At 37.3% G+C, this 17,190-nt stretch overlaps 1 protein-coding gene across 2 annotated transcripts; it reads right to left on the minus strand.

Moving 5' to 3' along the window:
• Nucleotides 1–7,113: 7,113 nt before the first annotated feature.
• On the minus strand, nt 7,114–16,985 carry LOC124212719 (glucose dehydrogenase [FAD, quinone]). 2 transcript variants are annotated; one of them, XM_046613076.2, is made up of 5 exons: nt 16,817–16,985; nt 13,783–14,012; nt 13,254–13,712; nt 11,538–11,721; nt 7,114–10,533 (listed from the first exon to the last, which is right to left on the minus strand). In XM_046613076.2, the coding sequence occupies exons 3-5, from the start codon at nt 13,668–13,670 to the stop codon at nt 9,257–9,259; spliced, it is 1,878 nt and encodes a 625-aa protein (XP_046469032.1). In that variant the 5' UTR covers nt 13,671–13,712; nt 13,783–14,012; nt 16,817–16,985; the 3' UTR covers nt 7,114–9,256. The 2 variants fall into 2 exon arrangements, with proteins under 2 accessions (XP_046469032.1, XP_046469031.1); XM_046613075.2 differs by having other exon boundaries at nt 13,254–14,012.
• Nucleotides 16,986–17,190: the final 205 nt, after the last annotated feature.

Below are 17,190 nucleotides of genomic sequence, written 5' to 3' on the forward strand. Positions count from 1 at the left end.
AATTCTACCATTTTCGTAAAAACATCGATTTTTTGCCAGAATTCAAAGCTTTGTTAATTAGTAATTAAAAAACTAAAGTTTTCCCAGAAACTCCCGAGTATGGTCCGAAAATGACGCACGTAATGAAGATGCTTTTCAAATTTTGAGGGGACCGGAAGCTCCGTTTTAGAGAAATCGTGTAAAAATGCTCAAAAAATAAAATAGGAGAAAAACGCTTTCACTGTTTTGGATGCTTTTGCGTGACGATCATCAGTGCTTATGACGATTAAAAAGCTCCCTGCGCTGTGACCCGGAGTTTCTAATGCAACATCCTCCTCGACCCTCTGTTATTCTATGATTCTTTTTCTCTAATTCAGCCTTCTTTTGATCGTTTTTCCATATCAATCCACCTGGCGGGATATCAAGATTTCACGAAAGTCGAGTTCACGAAGCGCGCAATGATTCACGTTCTCAGTTGTCAAAACCGTAATATTTTAAATTTTTCATAAATTAAAACGCTAAAAAAAAAAAAATAAAAAAACAAAGGTAAAGATCGACTCGCGTGAAATCGATACATGTTGCGTATATTAATAACTAAAGCTTAATCTCTAAATGTATTTATTCCGTGAAAAATCCGAATCAGGCCGCTTATGAAGAGTTCGTTGAAAAAAATTACGAGCTTTTATACATTGAAGTTGGAAAAACTACACGATTTTACCATTAATAAAAGCTGTTCGATATTTTCATTACTACTGGTTTATTATAATCACTAAACCGTCTCGATCAAAACACACTTCTTGGAATTCTTTTTACACCATAAAGACCGTTTTCCTGTGCAGCTCATTAGAACCCAATTCTGTTTGGTATCAATTTTAAACCTCTGTTTCCTGATTTTTCCGTTTTCACATATTTTTTACTGGATTGTACACCTGATACATCCTTCACATTTTCCTGAAAATAGTTTAAAACGGGTTTCCATGCTTTAACGTTGGCAGAAACGTGTTCTACTTATTCAATTTGTCGATAAAATTAGTAAAAAAAAAAACTAAAACATTCCAATGTTCATCATGTTTTTCTGTGCCAGTGTAACAATAGTCAGTTCAGAGTATCAGTCATTATTTGAAAAGTGTTATTTTTCGAACATTTGTTCCATTATTTCTTCTACATGTAAATCGGAATATTGATCGCAATGACCGTCGAAACATTTTGAACAATCACTTGTTTGTAATTTTGAAAGTGTTCAGCCAGTCTTCAGATACCGGCCTGCAATTTTTTACGGTCCGCAGGACTTTCACGATTTTAACTTGCAGAGAGACGAGCTCATTTTCGTTTTTTATCCCGTTGTAAATGAGTTTTTGCTGTCATTCGACTCCAATTCTCTTCTCCTACAATCTCTCAGACGTACAGTCGGGTGAAAAAAAAGTGAAACACGAATTGAAAAATTTTAATTGAAGCCAATCAACTTGCATTGAATTATTTGTAAAAATCTCTAGGATATAAAAAAAGAAAAGAAATTGAATGTTAGTTGAACACTGAAATTTAACTGCGCAAAGCCCACGTTATTATCAAAATCATACAACCGAATCACAAAAGTTGTCGAACGTTGAATGAAATGATACTGTATTTTGTCAATTAAAATTCAGTTGCCAAAAATGCTTTCCGGCCTTGCGAAGAGCTTTTCAAATCGATAAGATTTTATTACTTCTCATACCTGATTCATATCGCCACTCGAATAGCCTTTCAACTCATAAGAATTTACCAAGATGCCCAATTCATTGACCACGGTGACGATTTCGATACATTCAGGTACCGTGCAGCGGTTCTTGGCTTTTAGAGCCCGCTTAAAGTGGTTCCGTTGGATTCAGGAATGCCGCGATGAGACCCGAATTCAACTTTCTATACGCGGTTGAAGCGCAGGTTGAAAAATCCAACCCCACTTCTCTTATCGTCTCTTCAAGCCAGTAACCACAATTTAATTAAATTCGCGTAAAACAATTTCTTATAGCAGTGATTTTGGTTGAGAAGAATCTTTGCTGCGTTTGCGAAAAGTTAGTACATCAAACGTTCAGCCAAGACTTGTGCGCGGTTTTTTTTTTCGCTTGTTTTTTTTCAACGCTGAAAACTCGTGGAAGATGCATCCGAGGTAAAAACAAAGTTTCGTGGTTCTGTGGCAAGTGGCTCAAGGTCTTCGGCAGCAATTAGGACGCGACAGTTGTGGTGGTGATTAGACACCAATTTCAGAAGAGGGTTTTTGCTTCCTTGAATAACACGAAGAGGAGTGAAATTCTACCGATATCGAGGGTTTTCCAAGCGAAATCGACGGTGTAACGACGTCATCGTAACCTTGGAGGAGAAATTTTGTGATCCGTTTTCACCCGAGCTAATTGAATTATAAACTCTAGGTCTTTAAGTTTGGTCACGACGCTTGGTTGTCATGGTGTACAATTTGTAAATTATTTTAGTAACGCTATCAAGTTACAAATTTGACTTGCGTAAGTTTTTTTTCGCGTTACAAGTGACGCGACGATACAGAGAGCGTGATAGTCAAGTCGAAATGTCTAAAAACGGAAAAATTAAGGAACGGATGCTTAGAATCAATGACGGAAGTTTAGTTCCGATGAGTTTCATCATGTGCTTAGAGTTCATAACATTTATTTAAATCAACGTTCAAGATACACGTGCAAATTTTTATGCTAAAAACTTTTCCACTGTCAAAATGGGTGTCATTGTCCATAATGATCTAAAATTGGGTTGACCGTTGTATCGAATTTCATCACTCCGTATAGTCCGAATTCCAGGGCAGACAAAATCCCGAATAGCCATTATTCGGAAAGGTTCTGTTTTTCAAAAATTTCTCACGTCTGTTCTCCAAATGTCTCGTAAAATTCTTCATTATTTATTTGAAGCATCTGTAATTTGGACTATACGGAGTTTCGACCATTCGGAGTTTCAGCTATTAGCAATCCAAATCATTTGGTGTTTCATCCATTCTTAATTCAGTCCATTCGTAATAAAAGATTCGAGCTTTCGACGATTCGCAATTCCATTCCTTCAGAGTTTTTCCAACATTGCAACTTATGAGATCCGACGCAATGGTCGCACTGACTCGGATTGTTTTCATATCCAACCGGCACCTGTTAAAATTTTAAATCTGTCAGCTTGTTCCGATTTGGAAGAACATTTCAAGCACGCGTTCTTTGCTGATCAGCAATAGACAATCACTTGCCTCATGAGAAGAGTAAAACTCTGAAACTAAGATAGTGAGCGGCTTGAATTTCATGTCATTCCGTCGATCTGATTAGTGATGCAAATGGTTCTGCAGCGTTTCGCTCACTTGCACTTGCATACGGTTTACTTTCTCTCCTCTTTGGCGCACTGAACAGCCATTCAGCCTTTGTAATTGAACGCTTGTTGTTTGGGTACCTCTACACTTTATTTTCCGCGTCTCTGTCTCCGAATTTGCATGACACTTGTACCGAACTTGACCTTCAACTTTCCGCATCGTCAAGCATCGTTTACATGCATATTGTTAAGAAATCATTGCTGTTACCAGGTTAAAATTACCGATAATGTATTACGTATATTCGTCTAGCTACAATTTTCCATTCATGGTCATAATTTTTCACTGAACTATCCTAAGGAATATTTTGAAACAAATGTTGTAACCTGAATGCCAAATAGTTAGACTAAGGTCCGATCGACAAGTTAGACGTATCTGTGTACGAGACGCCCTATCTAAATAACAAACTTTCTATGGCCGACGTCAACCAGAGTCACAGAGAAATGTAAAAGCCTATTGTTCATCAATAAATATTATTCGTTTTCGTGTGAATTCTTGTCGAATTTTATTTCGGCTAGACGAGCGAGTAACCTCTTAAAAATACCGTAAAAATTTCATGATTGCGTAGAAACGAAGATATCGATTCAAATATCGTGAAGAAATTCTGGGATACTCTTCAGCTGTTACATTTCAAGGAAAATTAGTCGTCTTTAGCGAAATGAAATTTTTAACACAAGAAAAAAAAAAAAAAGAAAAACGTAAAACAACAAAATACCGGAAAATGGATCATTCAACTCACAAAATCACAGCTCGCTAAATTTTCAATATTTTCAGCTGAAAATTGACTTAGTAACTCTCAAGACACAGATATTTACGAGAAAAAATATGAAGATACTGCGCGACGAAGAAATATCATTTATCGAAGTGAGTGAAGTTGAATTTTTGGAAAAAGAATGAATTAACGATATTTACGATATTTCGTTACAGACTTGGATCAAATCCGATTATTTTAAATGGTTTTCGTATAGAATTTACGGCGAAGAAGCCCTGGGGGTCACTTTGACCCCGACGTGCAGCGTAGTAAGGGTTAAAGCATATCAATTCGGTGCAAAGATTCTAATATTTTTACCACACAATTTAAAAAAATGGACATCTATCTATCGATGGTTAAAAACTGTGGAACATTCTTAGTTTCATACATAATGACGCTAATTCCGTTCTTGTTTAGTGGTAACTGGAGCATGTCTGCGATGTCTCAACGTTGGCAGCTAGCAGTAGCTGGATGATTTCGTTCTTTTGAATTAGAAAGGACTCAATTATAACTAGCGTGAATTATACCAGCTAAGTAAACCAGTGCAATTATTTCGTATATCGCAAGGATTGTGCAAATAACAAGATTCTACAAATATGGAAAACAATTATTCGTATCTGCGATTGATTTGTCCAAGCGACTTCTAGACCTGAATGAGAGAAATTTTTATTTCCGGTTACCGCTCAGTCCTTAACTATTTTCATTGTTTATCACAATCGAAAAATATATTTCTAGGTACAAAATGAAAATTAGTTTTGTAGCTGTTACCACAAAGTTTAGTATCCGTTACCATTCTTTCTCATCACGATCACTGTTACTATATTTTCTTGTAACTGTTGCGAAGATTTAATGCTCGTGCAACAATAAATCGATGTTAAAGCCTTATTTAACTAAAAAAGTAGAGTAAACCGAACAAACTACTTTTGAGTTGCAATTACCAAAAACGGATCGACAATAGCGCGAAATGGTTACGCGTACCTCGTTTTTCGTAATTCCAACAATATTCAAACAGTTTTTTTAACGATACCTATTTCACTGAATTTTCCTAGTTACTGTAACAAATGAAATTTTTCTCAGTGCGAATGACTAATTGTTAATCATCACGTAAATTAGTGCCAGTCTTCTTTCGTTTGCTTTTGAAAATTTTCATCAAAGTTTCGTAGCAAATGTCGTCTGCAGAGTTTTCCGAACACTGTAGTATAAAAGTTTTATATCTTTATGCCGTGAAGCCTTGTTTTGACGATTGATCAAACAGCTTTATTCAAAACTTTCTTTTGCTGCGCCGGTGAAGTTACAAAATGATTCATGCTTTGGTGATACAGCAGTCCTCTTTATCGACCGATCTTCCGATCCCGTCAAGTTTGGTTCCAGCTGTTTCCGATAGATTCGAGAAAGTTCTAACGAACGGGGAAAGCGAAGCACTTGAAGCGGGAATTCGATGACGGATCGGGGCATTCGAAACGGACGAAAGAGCATTTCGACCCTAAGATGTATCGGATGTACAGTCCGGTCGAAAATGTGCTAAACGGAAGGATTTACGGAGGCTCAGAATCCGCTATCTAATTAAATTCTGATAAGATTAATCAAAAAATTATCCTCGGATAAAAAAATTCAAATAATTCGACGATTGATAATCTGAGACGCGCCGCATTATTCGACACCTTTCTTCATAGCTGGATTTGTATAATATATCCAATTTTCAAAAGTGTAGCTCATTTTGTTGCTAAATAAATTCTTCACAAATCGCTTTGCACAAATTTTTAATCGGATGAATACAATTCGATATGAATACTCGCAGCATTACTTATTTTTATACAAATTTCCTTGTCATACTTATCACCTTATCAGCCTTATCCTTAATCTTCTTGCCCAATATGTCACAGTTTTGCGACAGCTGAACTTTCCTTCTTAATTCCATGTGTAAAGTTTTTTTTTTTTTTTTTACTGGACTGTACACCTCTCGAAGCTTTCAAATCTGTCGGTGATTACGGAGCTGATGATCTCATCCAGTAGATTAATCATGATTCCGGACGATCGTGAAAGAATCTTTAAGACGAAGAAAAAAAAAAAAAAAAAACTTCCGTGTTTATAGAAATTTTAAACTACGATCAACCGAAGAAACTTTGACGTGTGACGTAGACGTAACACTCGGGCCTTGCGGCGGGAAACGAACTTGAAATTACTTGTTGCCAACCCTTTTTTTTTACCCACCGAAAATATCAACGTTATACAATAATTCAGATTTAGTTTCATTCAACGTTCTAAATCGATGAAATTCTAGTCGTATAAGAACCGTGTTATCGGATTTTTATTTTTCACATTTCAACGCTCCGTGAATCAAATCGATAAGGGGAAAGATGTACAGGAACCACGAAATGGTTCAAAAAGTGTAACCTAAGCCAATCAATTTATATCAAATATTAAAGAGAGAAAAAAAAAAAAAAAAAAAAAAAACATCTCAAAAACTGCATATTACTCTCAACACACGACTAATGAAATACACAGTAGATTGCAAGTATGTTAGAATAATGAGATATCTCCGACGTTGATGAACGGTTGAAATTTATTTTTATCGCAGATCGCGGAGATCTTCTGATTATCTTGAGTAGACTAATAAACGTCGGCTAATGAAAGACCGAGGTCCCTTAACACCTGATTCGATCAGTACAGTTGAACTATTAGTTAGCATATATCGAAGGCCACCGTTTGTCATTAACGTGGCTGTTCTGGCTGAGTAAGTTCGACTTTCTCCATATCAACCGGCCGCCCCCAGCACCCAACGCAACACGTAGACTTGAGCTATTTCGATTACGCAACACACCTCGAGTGAAATTTACTTTCATTTACTACTCGGACAAGCGTCACTTCAGAAACTCGCGCGTCGTTACGTTTTTATTGCGACACGACGACTCCCGATTCTTGTTTATAAAATGTCGTATAAAATAATCTTTCCGAATTCCAGACGCTTGGAAATCATCTGTAATTATCTTACACGTCTCGAGTTGGAGAAAGGAAGGAAAGAGAAAAGTGCCTGGGCTCTGTTTCAATGCAAATTATTTATTTATCCTTATCGTTATTTTGATTATCAGACTCATTACAACCCGTGTATATTTTTATATGTTTGTATACATATATTGTATTCGTACACACTTAACTCTTACATCTGCACGTCATTTTTATATTTAACAATAACTGTCTAGTATTTACAATTGTATTGGTAGAAAGAGGGTGATTTTTTTTTTTTTTTCAATATAAAAAAAAAAACTGTACGTAAAACCCGTATTTGAAATTCCCGCCAATTCGGACTTTGCTATGGGAATCTCACATCAGTTGTACAACAATCGTTAAAAACTATGCGATTCGGCATATCAACAGCTAAGGAATCAAGAATAATGATAATTATTCATTTAATGGTAATTAGGCATTTTCTTATCGCTATTTACTGTTCCTTGAGCTTAATCATCGAATATGCATTAAAATAAAAATAATTTTATATAATTTTATATAATATTATCAATTTTCTTAGTATTATGATAACACCTGAAACACGAGACAACAACCTAAACTTTTATATGCACCATTGGTTTACTGCATTCAGCGAAATATTTCTTTTTAGCAAATATAGCGAATGCGATGTTATTTATTTATTTATTTATTTATTTATTTATTTATTTTTTTCACTTTCCAAGAATCAAGGTAATGTCATTTGATTCAACGAACGAAGTGATGAGAACACAACTTCACATTCTTTTTGTCATATTAAGTGAAACAACATTTCCTTGCACCATTAAGAAAACAATTCTTTGGCCACATTTCGCATCCCCAAAATAATTCCTATCGCTATTTATAAGTCCCACTGAGTTTGATGAGCCGGTGAAATCATTTTCTGCCGGCTGATCTGACAAAAAGTTCACTTTCATTTAAAACGTTTCATAGCTGAATCTTCACGGACTTTGAAAACGGTTTTTTCCTTCGAAACAAATTCGAAAACTCTGAACAAAAGTCTACATATTATCTCTGCCCCTTTCTACGATCTCGTTTTCGTTAAAAACATTGGTGAGTTGAAAATTGATAGTTTTGTTTGATGCGATAACGTAAAATTTTCACATTTCGTGTTCATCTAATGGAAATATTCTCTAGCTACAACGATTTTTCTCAAAATTAACAAAAAATAGAAAACAATAATGCCATATATTATAAATAAAAGCTTGAATATCGATATTCATTCTAAATCGTTAATTCAACATGGTTCAAAGTGTAAAGACTTATTTGATTTTCACTCTGCAACATTTTATTCTGATCAGAAAACTATTTTTCACAAATTCAATGGAAGAATTTCTTTTTTCGCTTCAAATAGGCAATTCGATATGCTCATATTTGTTAATCATGTTCGTCATGAATTGATCACGATGTCAACCTTGGGAAAAAAAAATTTCCTCGTAGAATTCTGTACCTACAATAGTATACTGTATAAAATAAATCGCAGCAGAGTGAAAGAAACTGTTATACAAGTCAACGTATCGATATCCGTTAAGAAACTATCACAAGTGTAACGTACGACAAACAATATGTCACTAGTGAAAATAATCAACGGATAGTCGAATAATTTCAGTTGAAGACGAGAAATTTATGATTCACTCGAAAGGTTAACCTTTGCAATTAACGGTACATCTGAGTTCGTGATTGCAAGACTCCAAAAGACGTCGTGAAGCCAATCAATTTCAAATTACATCAAATGACCTCAAGTAACTTCACTGATTTCGAGTGACTTCGTTGAGTTTAAGTACCCTTAAGCAACGCGTGTGCCGGACTTTGGGAATCGTTAACCCCTGGGATTTATTCGACTAAAATTTGACAAGTTTCCTCGGCAAAGTACGTTTCACAGCGCTATTGAGCAGAATTTGTTTTAGTGTTATACGCATTCAATTTGTTCAAACGCAGTAATCGTAATTTCGCAATTTTCAAATTGCCTGAAATTCTGTACAAAATAGTAACAAAGTGTAAAAACACTCATAGTTCGAAATCGACTGAACTCCATAAAATTCATTCTAGAGTAGAAAAAGTGATTCCGCACCAATATTTCGTTACATTAACGATACCAAATTCGACTTTACGACTATCTCGTGACGAAACGGACGAACAGAGTCGATTTCGTCCAACCGAGCCTCCCTAAAGACCGTGAGTGATCAGACTTTGGACAGCCATTGTTGTTTGATGAGGTCAGCGCCCTTCTCGGCGATCATGATGACTGGGGCGTTGATGTTACCATTCGTGATGGTAGGCATGATGGACGCGTCAATGACTCTCAAACCCGGAACGCCGTAGACCCGCAGTTCGGGGTCGACGACAGCCATGGGATCGTCGGGCGTTCCCATTTTCGCAGTGCAGCTCATGTGGTAAATAGTCATGGTGTACTGCCTGATGGCGCAGTTCCAATAATCGTCCGTGAACAGCGGGATGTGCTTGCAGTTGGGCACTGGCTTGCTATGAAACCTGGCTCCAAACCTGCGCATGGTCGCTGTTTCCCCGAAGGCAACGGCGGCCTTGACACCCTCCCGAAGAACGTCGACGTCGTCCGGATGCGTCAGGTAGTTGTGAACCATGATCGGATAGTCGAGAGGGTTGGCCGACTTGAGCTTTACGAATCCGCGCGACTTGGGTCTCAGCATCATTGGGAACACCCCGAAGACATCCTTGTTGTTGATCCGGCCGAAGACCTCGTTGTAAAACTCATTTGTCAGTCCGTGCGCATTCTTCACGTGCGTTCCACCGTCCGAGTTAGTCGAGGAGGATGTCAGCATGAACTCCATGTCGGGCCAGTCGTCGCTCGCGTTCGCGTACTTCGTCGATATGAAAGCCACCGCTTCCAGTCCTACGCTCGATGTCAGAGGTCCGTCCTCGGTTATCGCGTACCTCAGCGCTGAGTTGATGTTCACCAGCCGGCTCATGACCAGGCTGATCTCGTGATCGATCAGGAAAGCCAAGCCTCCAACCGCGATGTGATCCTGCAGATTTTGTCCGACGCCAGGCGCGTCGTGAACGACCTTGATCCCGACCTCCTCCAGGTGCTTACTGGGCCCGATTCCGGAGAGCATCATCAGCTGTGGTGAGTTTATAGCTCCGGCCGAGAGGATCACCTCCTTCTGGGCGAAGATGACCTGCCGCTTACCCTCTCTGATGAACTCCACTCCGTAGGCTCGCTTCGTTTCGGGATCCGTCAGCACTTTGGTGGCGTGGGACCAGAGCGCTATGTCCAGGTTCTTACGACTCCTTATCGGACGGATGAACGCCTTCGCCGCGCTGCATCGCGTTCCTCTCCTCATCGTGTATTGGTAGAACGCGAAACCCGTTTGTTGGGCTCCGTTCACGTCCACTATGTCATAGCCCATTTCTTCACCTGCCTGCAGGAAGGCCACTCCCAGCGGAGTGTTGAAGGGCGCGTCTTGGACCGTCAAGTAACCACCTAGAAATTAACGATAAGATGGATTCAAAGGGTTTACAGATAATTGGATAAATATAACGCCAGAATTCACTCAAGCTAAACATCTGCTGGTTTAGTTTTCATGAGATCAAGGTGATGTTGAAGTATTGTTAGTTTTGAGAAGCTTGTTTGCAAGTTAATCCGATTCGGTAATCATTGCGCCACACTCTAAGAAGCTCTTTCTTCGTAAGAATAGCAGCAGTGTTTCAAAAGTTTCACGAGTTCAATACACGTTCCTTACATCGAATACATCAAAATTTTTACAGTAATATCTGCATGATTTAATTTTATCAAGAATTTTATAAGCATTTTTTAGTAAGTAATTATCTTACGTCGACCGATTTATTGTATTGATTTTCTCGACTCTGTAGTCGGTGACAACTTCCGGCGTGCTTGGATTTATTCTTATTTCGAACTAACTGGAGTCATCGTAGAGTGAAATTAGTTGTGTAAATTTTTGTTTCTAATTTCAGCATTCTCTATTTTGCACATTCCAAGAGATACTCGCAGCTTAGGAATATAGTAAGTTTATTAATGCTCAATGTACCATTATCTCGCAATGAAAATAATTACCTTACCAAATAGATTCACACTTTAATACGAGCTTACATATTGAATAATTTACTTTGCGTAAGCGAAAATTTATATCTATCAAAAACACTGTTGTTTATAATTAGCCAATTTCTTATCGGTTCGTATTTGACTAGATCTACTGGTTACAATTGAATTCTTGATTACATCAGTGTAGGTTTTGTAGGATAGAAATTTTTTAAAATAGTCAGGTAGTAATAAACTCGCGATTGATAAATGATCAATCGTACATCCGTGATCGACGATCAGTAATTACTATCAACTTCTTCAGGACCGCAAGACCAGCTGCTCGTTTCGTAAGATCTAAATACTATCGACACTCCGACGTGCGGTTCGCACATCAATGTCCAGTCGAGTTAATGTAGGAATAAAAAATTGTAATGTGAAAAAAATACCTGTACTATGATACTTGGTGTTGCGTGCCAAGTAGGGATTCCTCTGATCCTCGGATTTCTTGAAATACGGCAAAACGTCGTCCCATCCCCATCCATAATTTCCAAAACTTTCCCATTGGTCAAAGTCTCGCCGATTACCCCTGATGTACAGCATCGTGTTCAGCACACTCGAACCCCCGAGGACCTATTTCATAAACGGCAACGAGTTAATCTAAAACTTCGCCCTTCAGGCCTGATGTTCGTTTAGTAATAATATGATGTGTTTATAAATAACCGTGTAATGACTTTTTTCTGATTTCGAATTTTGGTGGAAAACACTTTCCACCTTTTGTTATGTACAAAATTGTACATATTTATAATCATGATGACATGAAAAAGTATTTCTCAATTTCTTCTTTCTTTAATCGCCAGCTCAGTATTTCCGTCTACGTGACCGCTGGCTGCAGCAGATTTGTTTGTGAAATTTTTCAATTCGTAATTGATGAACGTGAAGAAATTTGAGTTCGGCTAAATGACAAACAAGAGAGTTCGATCGCTAATGACTTGTGAAGAAATCGTTTTTCTGTTTGCGATTTTTTTCTTACTCTCCTCCTTTGCACCGCAGGCAAAGCAAGAGAACAATGAAAATGTTTCTGATCCGATTCTAACGTTTTTGGGTTCATTTTACTCGCTGACCGAATCATCACAGATTGTCTGAAAATATTCGAAAAATTATCTGCAAATGTTGTTGTCACAAACGTCTGTTGTACCGTTCCTACAAAAATCTATTTACATTCGATCTAGATTTATAACTATTTGTACAATTTTTCTCAAACGATCTCTGAAAATCTCTATGTTGAAAAAAATAAGTCCAAAATATTAAAACTACATGACAAATGTCAGAGTTTGAGTATTCTATAACTATAAAACTCCTTCTAACATTGTTGAAAACTTTACTTGTATCGTTCAAATTCACTCAGAATCATTTATATTTTATGGTAAAGATATTGCTTCATTCGTGTTAATCATTGATGCAATTAACATTACTCAAAATTTTGTAAACAAGATTTTCATTCTACCTAACTTTTGATTATGACGAATCGATCAATTCAACCTTTATATACTTATTGTTGAGAGAACGATATACGCTGCATGCAATGCTTTTGTAATTGTAGTTTTTATCATTTTCATGGTCAGGATGACATTTTCATGGGTTATTCAAACCTTGAACGAAGGTTGAGGACAATTATTGTCACACTTGTGTATCACCGTCATTTTTTGCCACCTCGTTTCAATTTCAAAATGTGAAAAAATATGAGGCTAAAGTTAGTTACGTCGATGTAATAATGCAATTTTAAGAAAAAAGAAATTCCACTTATCGACGACGGCATCCGAGGCATTTTGGTAAAATAATTTCTTCTCAATTTGTTAATCTGACTCCGTTATCGACGTACGAGAACACAATTCTATGTAGAATTTGCCGCTCTGTACGATGGTCAAATCATTTTCCATCTATCGATAGCAGTTTTTGAAGAAAACGCAAAAAACGTCAAATTTCACTGTTTTCTCGAAACGCCGGCTATGCAACCCAAAAATGAGTTCAGATTCCAGTTCCTGAGGGTTTAAAACCCCTTCGCCCAAAAATGCAGCCATCTCCAAAAAGATTTTTACTCCATACCTAATTCGACTGGACTACGACCTTACTTTCCGCACTGTCAACTGGAATTCAATTCTCACCTTTCCCCTCGTCCAGCAGCATCGTTTGTCGACCATGGCTTGGCAGGCCGAGTCCTGAGGCTGGGTCCTGTACTTCCAGTCGTATTTGCTCTTATGAAGGTACAAGGAAAGGATCGGGACGTCGGTGATTTCGGTCTCGTATCCTCCGGCTTCGAGAAGCAAGACATTCCACTCTGGGACTTCCGTCAAACGGTTCGCAAGGACACTTCCGGCCGATCCACCCCCCACGATTATAAAGTCGTACTCCTTGCGCAGAACTCGCGCAACTCGCGGCTGATTTTCGGGATCCATCAAATCGTAGTTGTAATAAGCGAGTGCCACTATCAGCGTTGGAATGAACGCCACTTTTCCCACCCCCAAAAGCAGCGTCGCCGCCTTTATGGCCCCAGTTATAACGGCCAGCAGACCCGCCGCCATTTTTTACTTCTACTTTCAGTACTTTATCCCGAATTTATAACCCTAAAATGTTGAAAGTTACAATTCTGCACAAGATCCAACAACTTTGGTACAGTCATTTACTATACTTCACTTTCACTTTCATTATATTGTGGTTCATTTTATATCATTTTTTCACTTCCGGTTAAGCGAGTCACTTCTTCGAATCGATTTTATCCGTTGCTCGTAGTATTTTTATACATGTTCATCCCGTCGAGTAGTTTTTCACCTATTTTCATTTCTTGGCTTGATTTCACTTCTTGTCAACGGTGTGAATTTTACTCACGTGGGAACTATTTCCCCATCGCGTATCCTGTAGTTAACCTGTAATTATACCCAGTGAAGTTTTCACTTCATCAGTGAAATTTGAACCGTTATACTAACTGATAACACGTCATAATAAGCAAACGGCGAACTGTCGCAATACTAACACTCGACTTTTTCAAATTTGACATCGCGACAATGTTCGTTTCGTAATTCTGTACCTCGTAATATGAGGTGAACATTCAACGATGATATATATATATATATATACCTATGTGTGTGTGTTACTATTGACGCCAATCGAAGTAGATCATTTAGATTTATTATATATGATTATTTAGTGCCAGAAATTGATGTGCTGAATTGTGCTGATTTCACTGCTCAGTTATTGGTGCATACATTATCGGTTTGACGTTGTAAATAATTTGCGAAACTGTCAGCGGTCCAGTAAAAAAATTTTTAAATACATCGAGAGTCGTTTGTTTGTCGTGTAAAATAGTGAAAAGAGAAAAAAAAAAAAAAAAAAAAACTGCTTATGTAATAAGTTTAAACTGAATCTTACAATCAAAATATGGACAGCTGTCAGGTTCAGAGAAAAACACATTAAAAAATTTTATAACATATGCTGGAAAAGGGTCTTTCGTTTTTGAAATTGCTGATTGACAATCTAACCTCAAGATTAGGAAAAAATGATATCGACGGAAGTTCGTTAATTATATAACCGGTTCATATCGGAGCTTTTTTGGACTCTTGATTTATGCTAATATGATTTATTAAGAGTGGGAAATGAAAGAAACTTGAAGTGACTAAGCACCAATCAATCGAAAAAACTTTCGCTTTCTTTACTTTCTACTTCAAGGTGTGAATTAAAAAAGCCATAATCGATTTTCATGGGAATAATAATCGATCGAGTCGCGAGTTGATTGGTTCGCGATTTCACGTAACTTTATATGGGCATCAACTTATCAAATTTTGAAATGGTTCTCGCAAAAACCTGAAAAAATTCGTAACCAGGTTACTTTACACAGCCCCAGAAATATTATTTAAGAATATTCTCAACCGATTCGAATTACTTTCAATATTTTTCCTCTCTCTCTCTCTCTCCCTTATTCAACAAATTAAATGTAATCAATCGACTATCGCACACAAATTTGATCCACATTTTGATTCTTCTTTTTGTTTTTTTCTAGTAAGTTATATCCGCGTATTGAATTTAATTTGCGCAAACTGAATAAAATAGCACTCGGTTATAATTTTTTATTAAATAACCGCATGTTGATTCGCCTTGGATTTTTTTTTTTTTTTTTTTGATTCTGTGGTCAGGCGGATATTACACATGTAATTATAGTAATGTTATTATTATGCAATTGTAACAACGTGTAAGAGTTGAGTGAAGAGGCTAGGAATAATATCGTGGTCGACGAGCCGGGAATGAGAATGGGATTTTTACGCAACGTGCCATTTTACCTCCGACTGGCAAAATTTCTCCAAAATCGTTTCTTAAGTATCAAAAGTTTTGAGGCTGTGGTGAAATTCATTAAGACAATGCAAAAACAAGACCCAAATAAAAAAATTCCAAACCCACAGGCTTAAAATATAAAAGTACCGATTGTTATTTGAGAGCAAAAATTCATTTAACCTCAAAAACGTATCGTTCCTCCAGTTTTCATAAATTATGGATGATTTTTTTCGGTATCAATTATTTCCATGGATTATAACTTTGTCGCAAAAAGTTTTTCCGTCGAATAATTATCATCTCTCATAATTGGTGAACTTACACTTTACTATATTGTTGAAAATTGAACTTGTCTCTGTGAGAGATTTTAGAAAAATACAATTTGTCTATGTATTCATTGCGGATGAAATTTTAAGCCCGCTATTTGATATTCTTCAGTTTGATAAACTTCTTCGCCGGACTGTACACGAGTCTGATGAATATCTTTAACGCTATCTCGTCAAGTTGGCAATAGAGCTTATCCTCCTTGTTCTCTCCGTAATAATGAAAGTTGGGTAAAATTAATGTAGTCCGGACAAGCGTAAATTATATTAAAAACCTTTCTACCCGGAGAGCATTACCGGCTTATATTTGCTTCCAGTTTTATAGTGTAAAATTCTGATCTCGTTATTCTTCGTTACAAAGCTGTCCTTGCAGCCTATCTCAGATTACAGTCAATAATTTATTTTCCACTCTAATTTCTTATACACACGATACGTTATAATCAATTGCATGTGCGACTGGAGTAACGTATTATATAGGTAATATATGCATGGTAATAACGCTTCATAAAAACAACAGCCACAAACGGTTAGAAAAACTACTCCGGTGAGAGGGAAAATTGCAATTGGTCTATTACGTATCACATTATTTCTCATTTTCTGTTTGTTGATTTCGAAAATCGGATATTTATAACTTGTACAAAATGGCAACGTTATAAAAATAATCATCTTCCGATCCATTTATTCGTACAACGTTTTGGAACTGAGTTTTTCAATGAAAAATGCATTGCTTCGTTGTGAATCACTACGATTAATAATTATTACAGTTTCAGTCCCCACGATTATAAATCACGTTGTTGAATCACGTTGAGCAAATCAAAAACAAAGTACAATTTTGACAATCGAATTGATTATTCCGATTATACGCTATCAAACATTACACATCGATATTACACCAATTACACATTTGACCATTCGCACTACATGTGATGATCTACATAGAATCTGCTATAGTAACAAAAAAAAAAAATAAAAATCACACCCCTAATGTTAAAAAAATCGTAATAATCGAGTGAAACTTGATCCAAACGTCGCCGACAACAACTCTACGAGATTAGGTATTAAAAAATAATTCATTCGCAGCTCACCGAATTGCAAATTTCGTCAGAGAGATTGCGGTTTGAATTTGTACGTCACTACGGAATCAAAGGCTTCGACGTAAAACCTGTCACGGCAGCATCTCTCCAAGAACACGTGGAGGCCTTTCGAGACAATGCCGTACGTACCGAGTCGGAGAAAGGTAGAGACTGAAGTGTTGGTCGCGCCTCCTACGAGGAGACCACGTTGATGCCCACCACTGGGAACCCGATGCTTATGTCACGTCAAGAATTCGTCTTTCCTTGCCTCGAGCATCTCGCCGCGAGTCTGCATGTCGATCTGCACGCACTCCACTGGCAATTTCGGCTTGCGGAAATCTGCGTGAATCACGATTTTTGTTTCAACAGAAGTTTCACTCTTACAC

This window comes from Neodiprion pinetum, chromosome 2 (assembly GCF_021155775.2).
Source record: "Neodiprion pinetum isolate iyNeoPine1 chromosome 2, iyNeoPine1.2, whole genome shotgun sequence".
In the NCBI taxonomy this organism is placed as follows: Eukaryota; Metazoa; Arthropoda; class Insecta; order Hymenoptera; family Diprionidae; genus Neodiprion; species Neodiprion pinetum.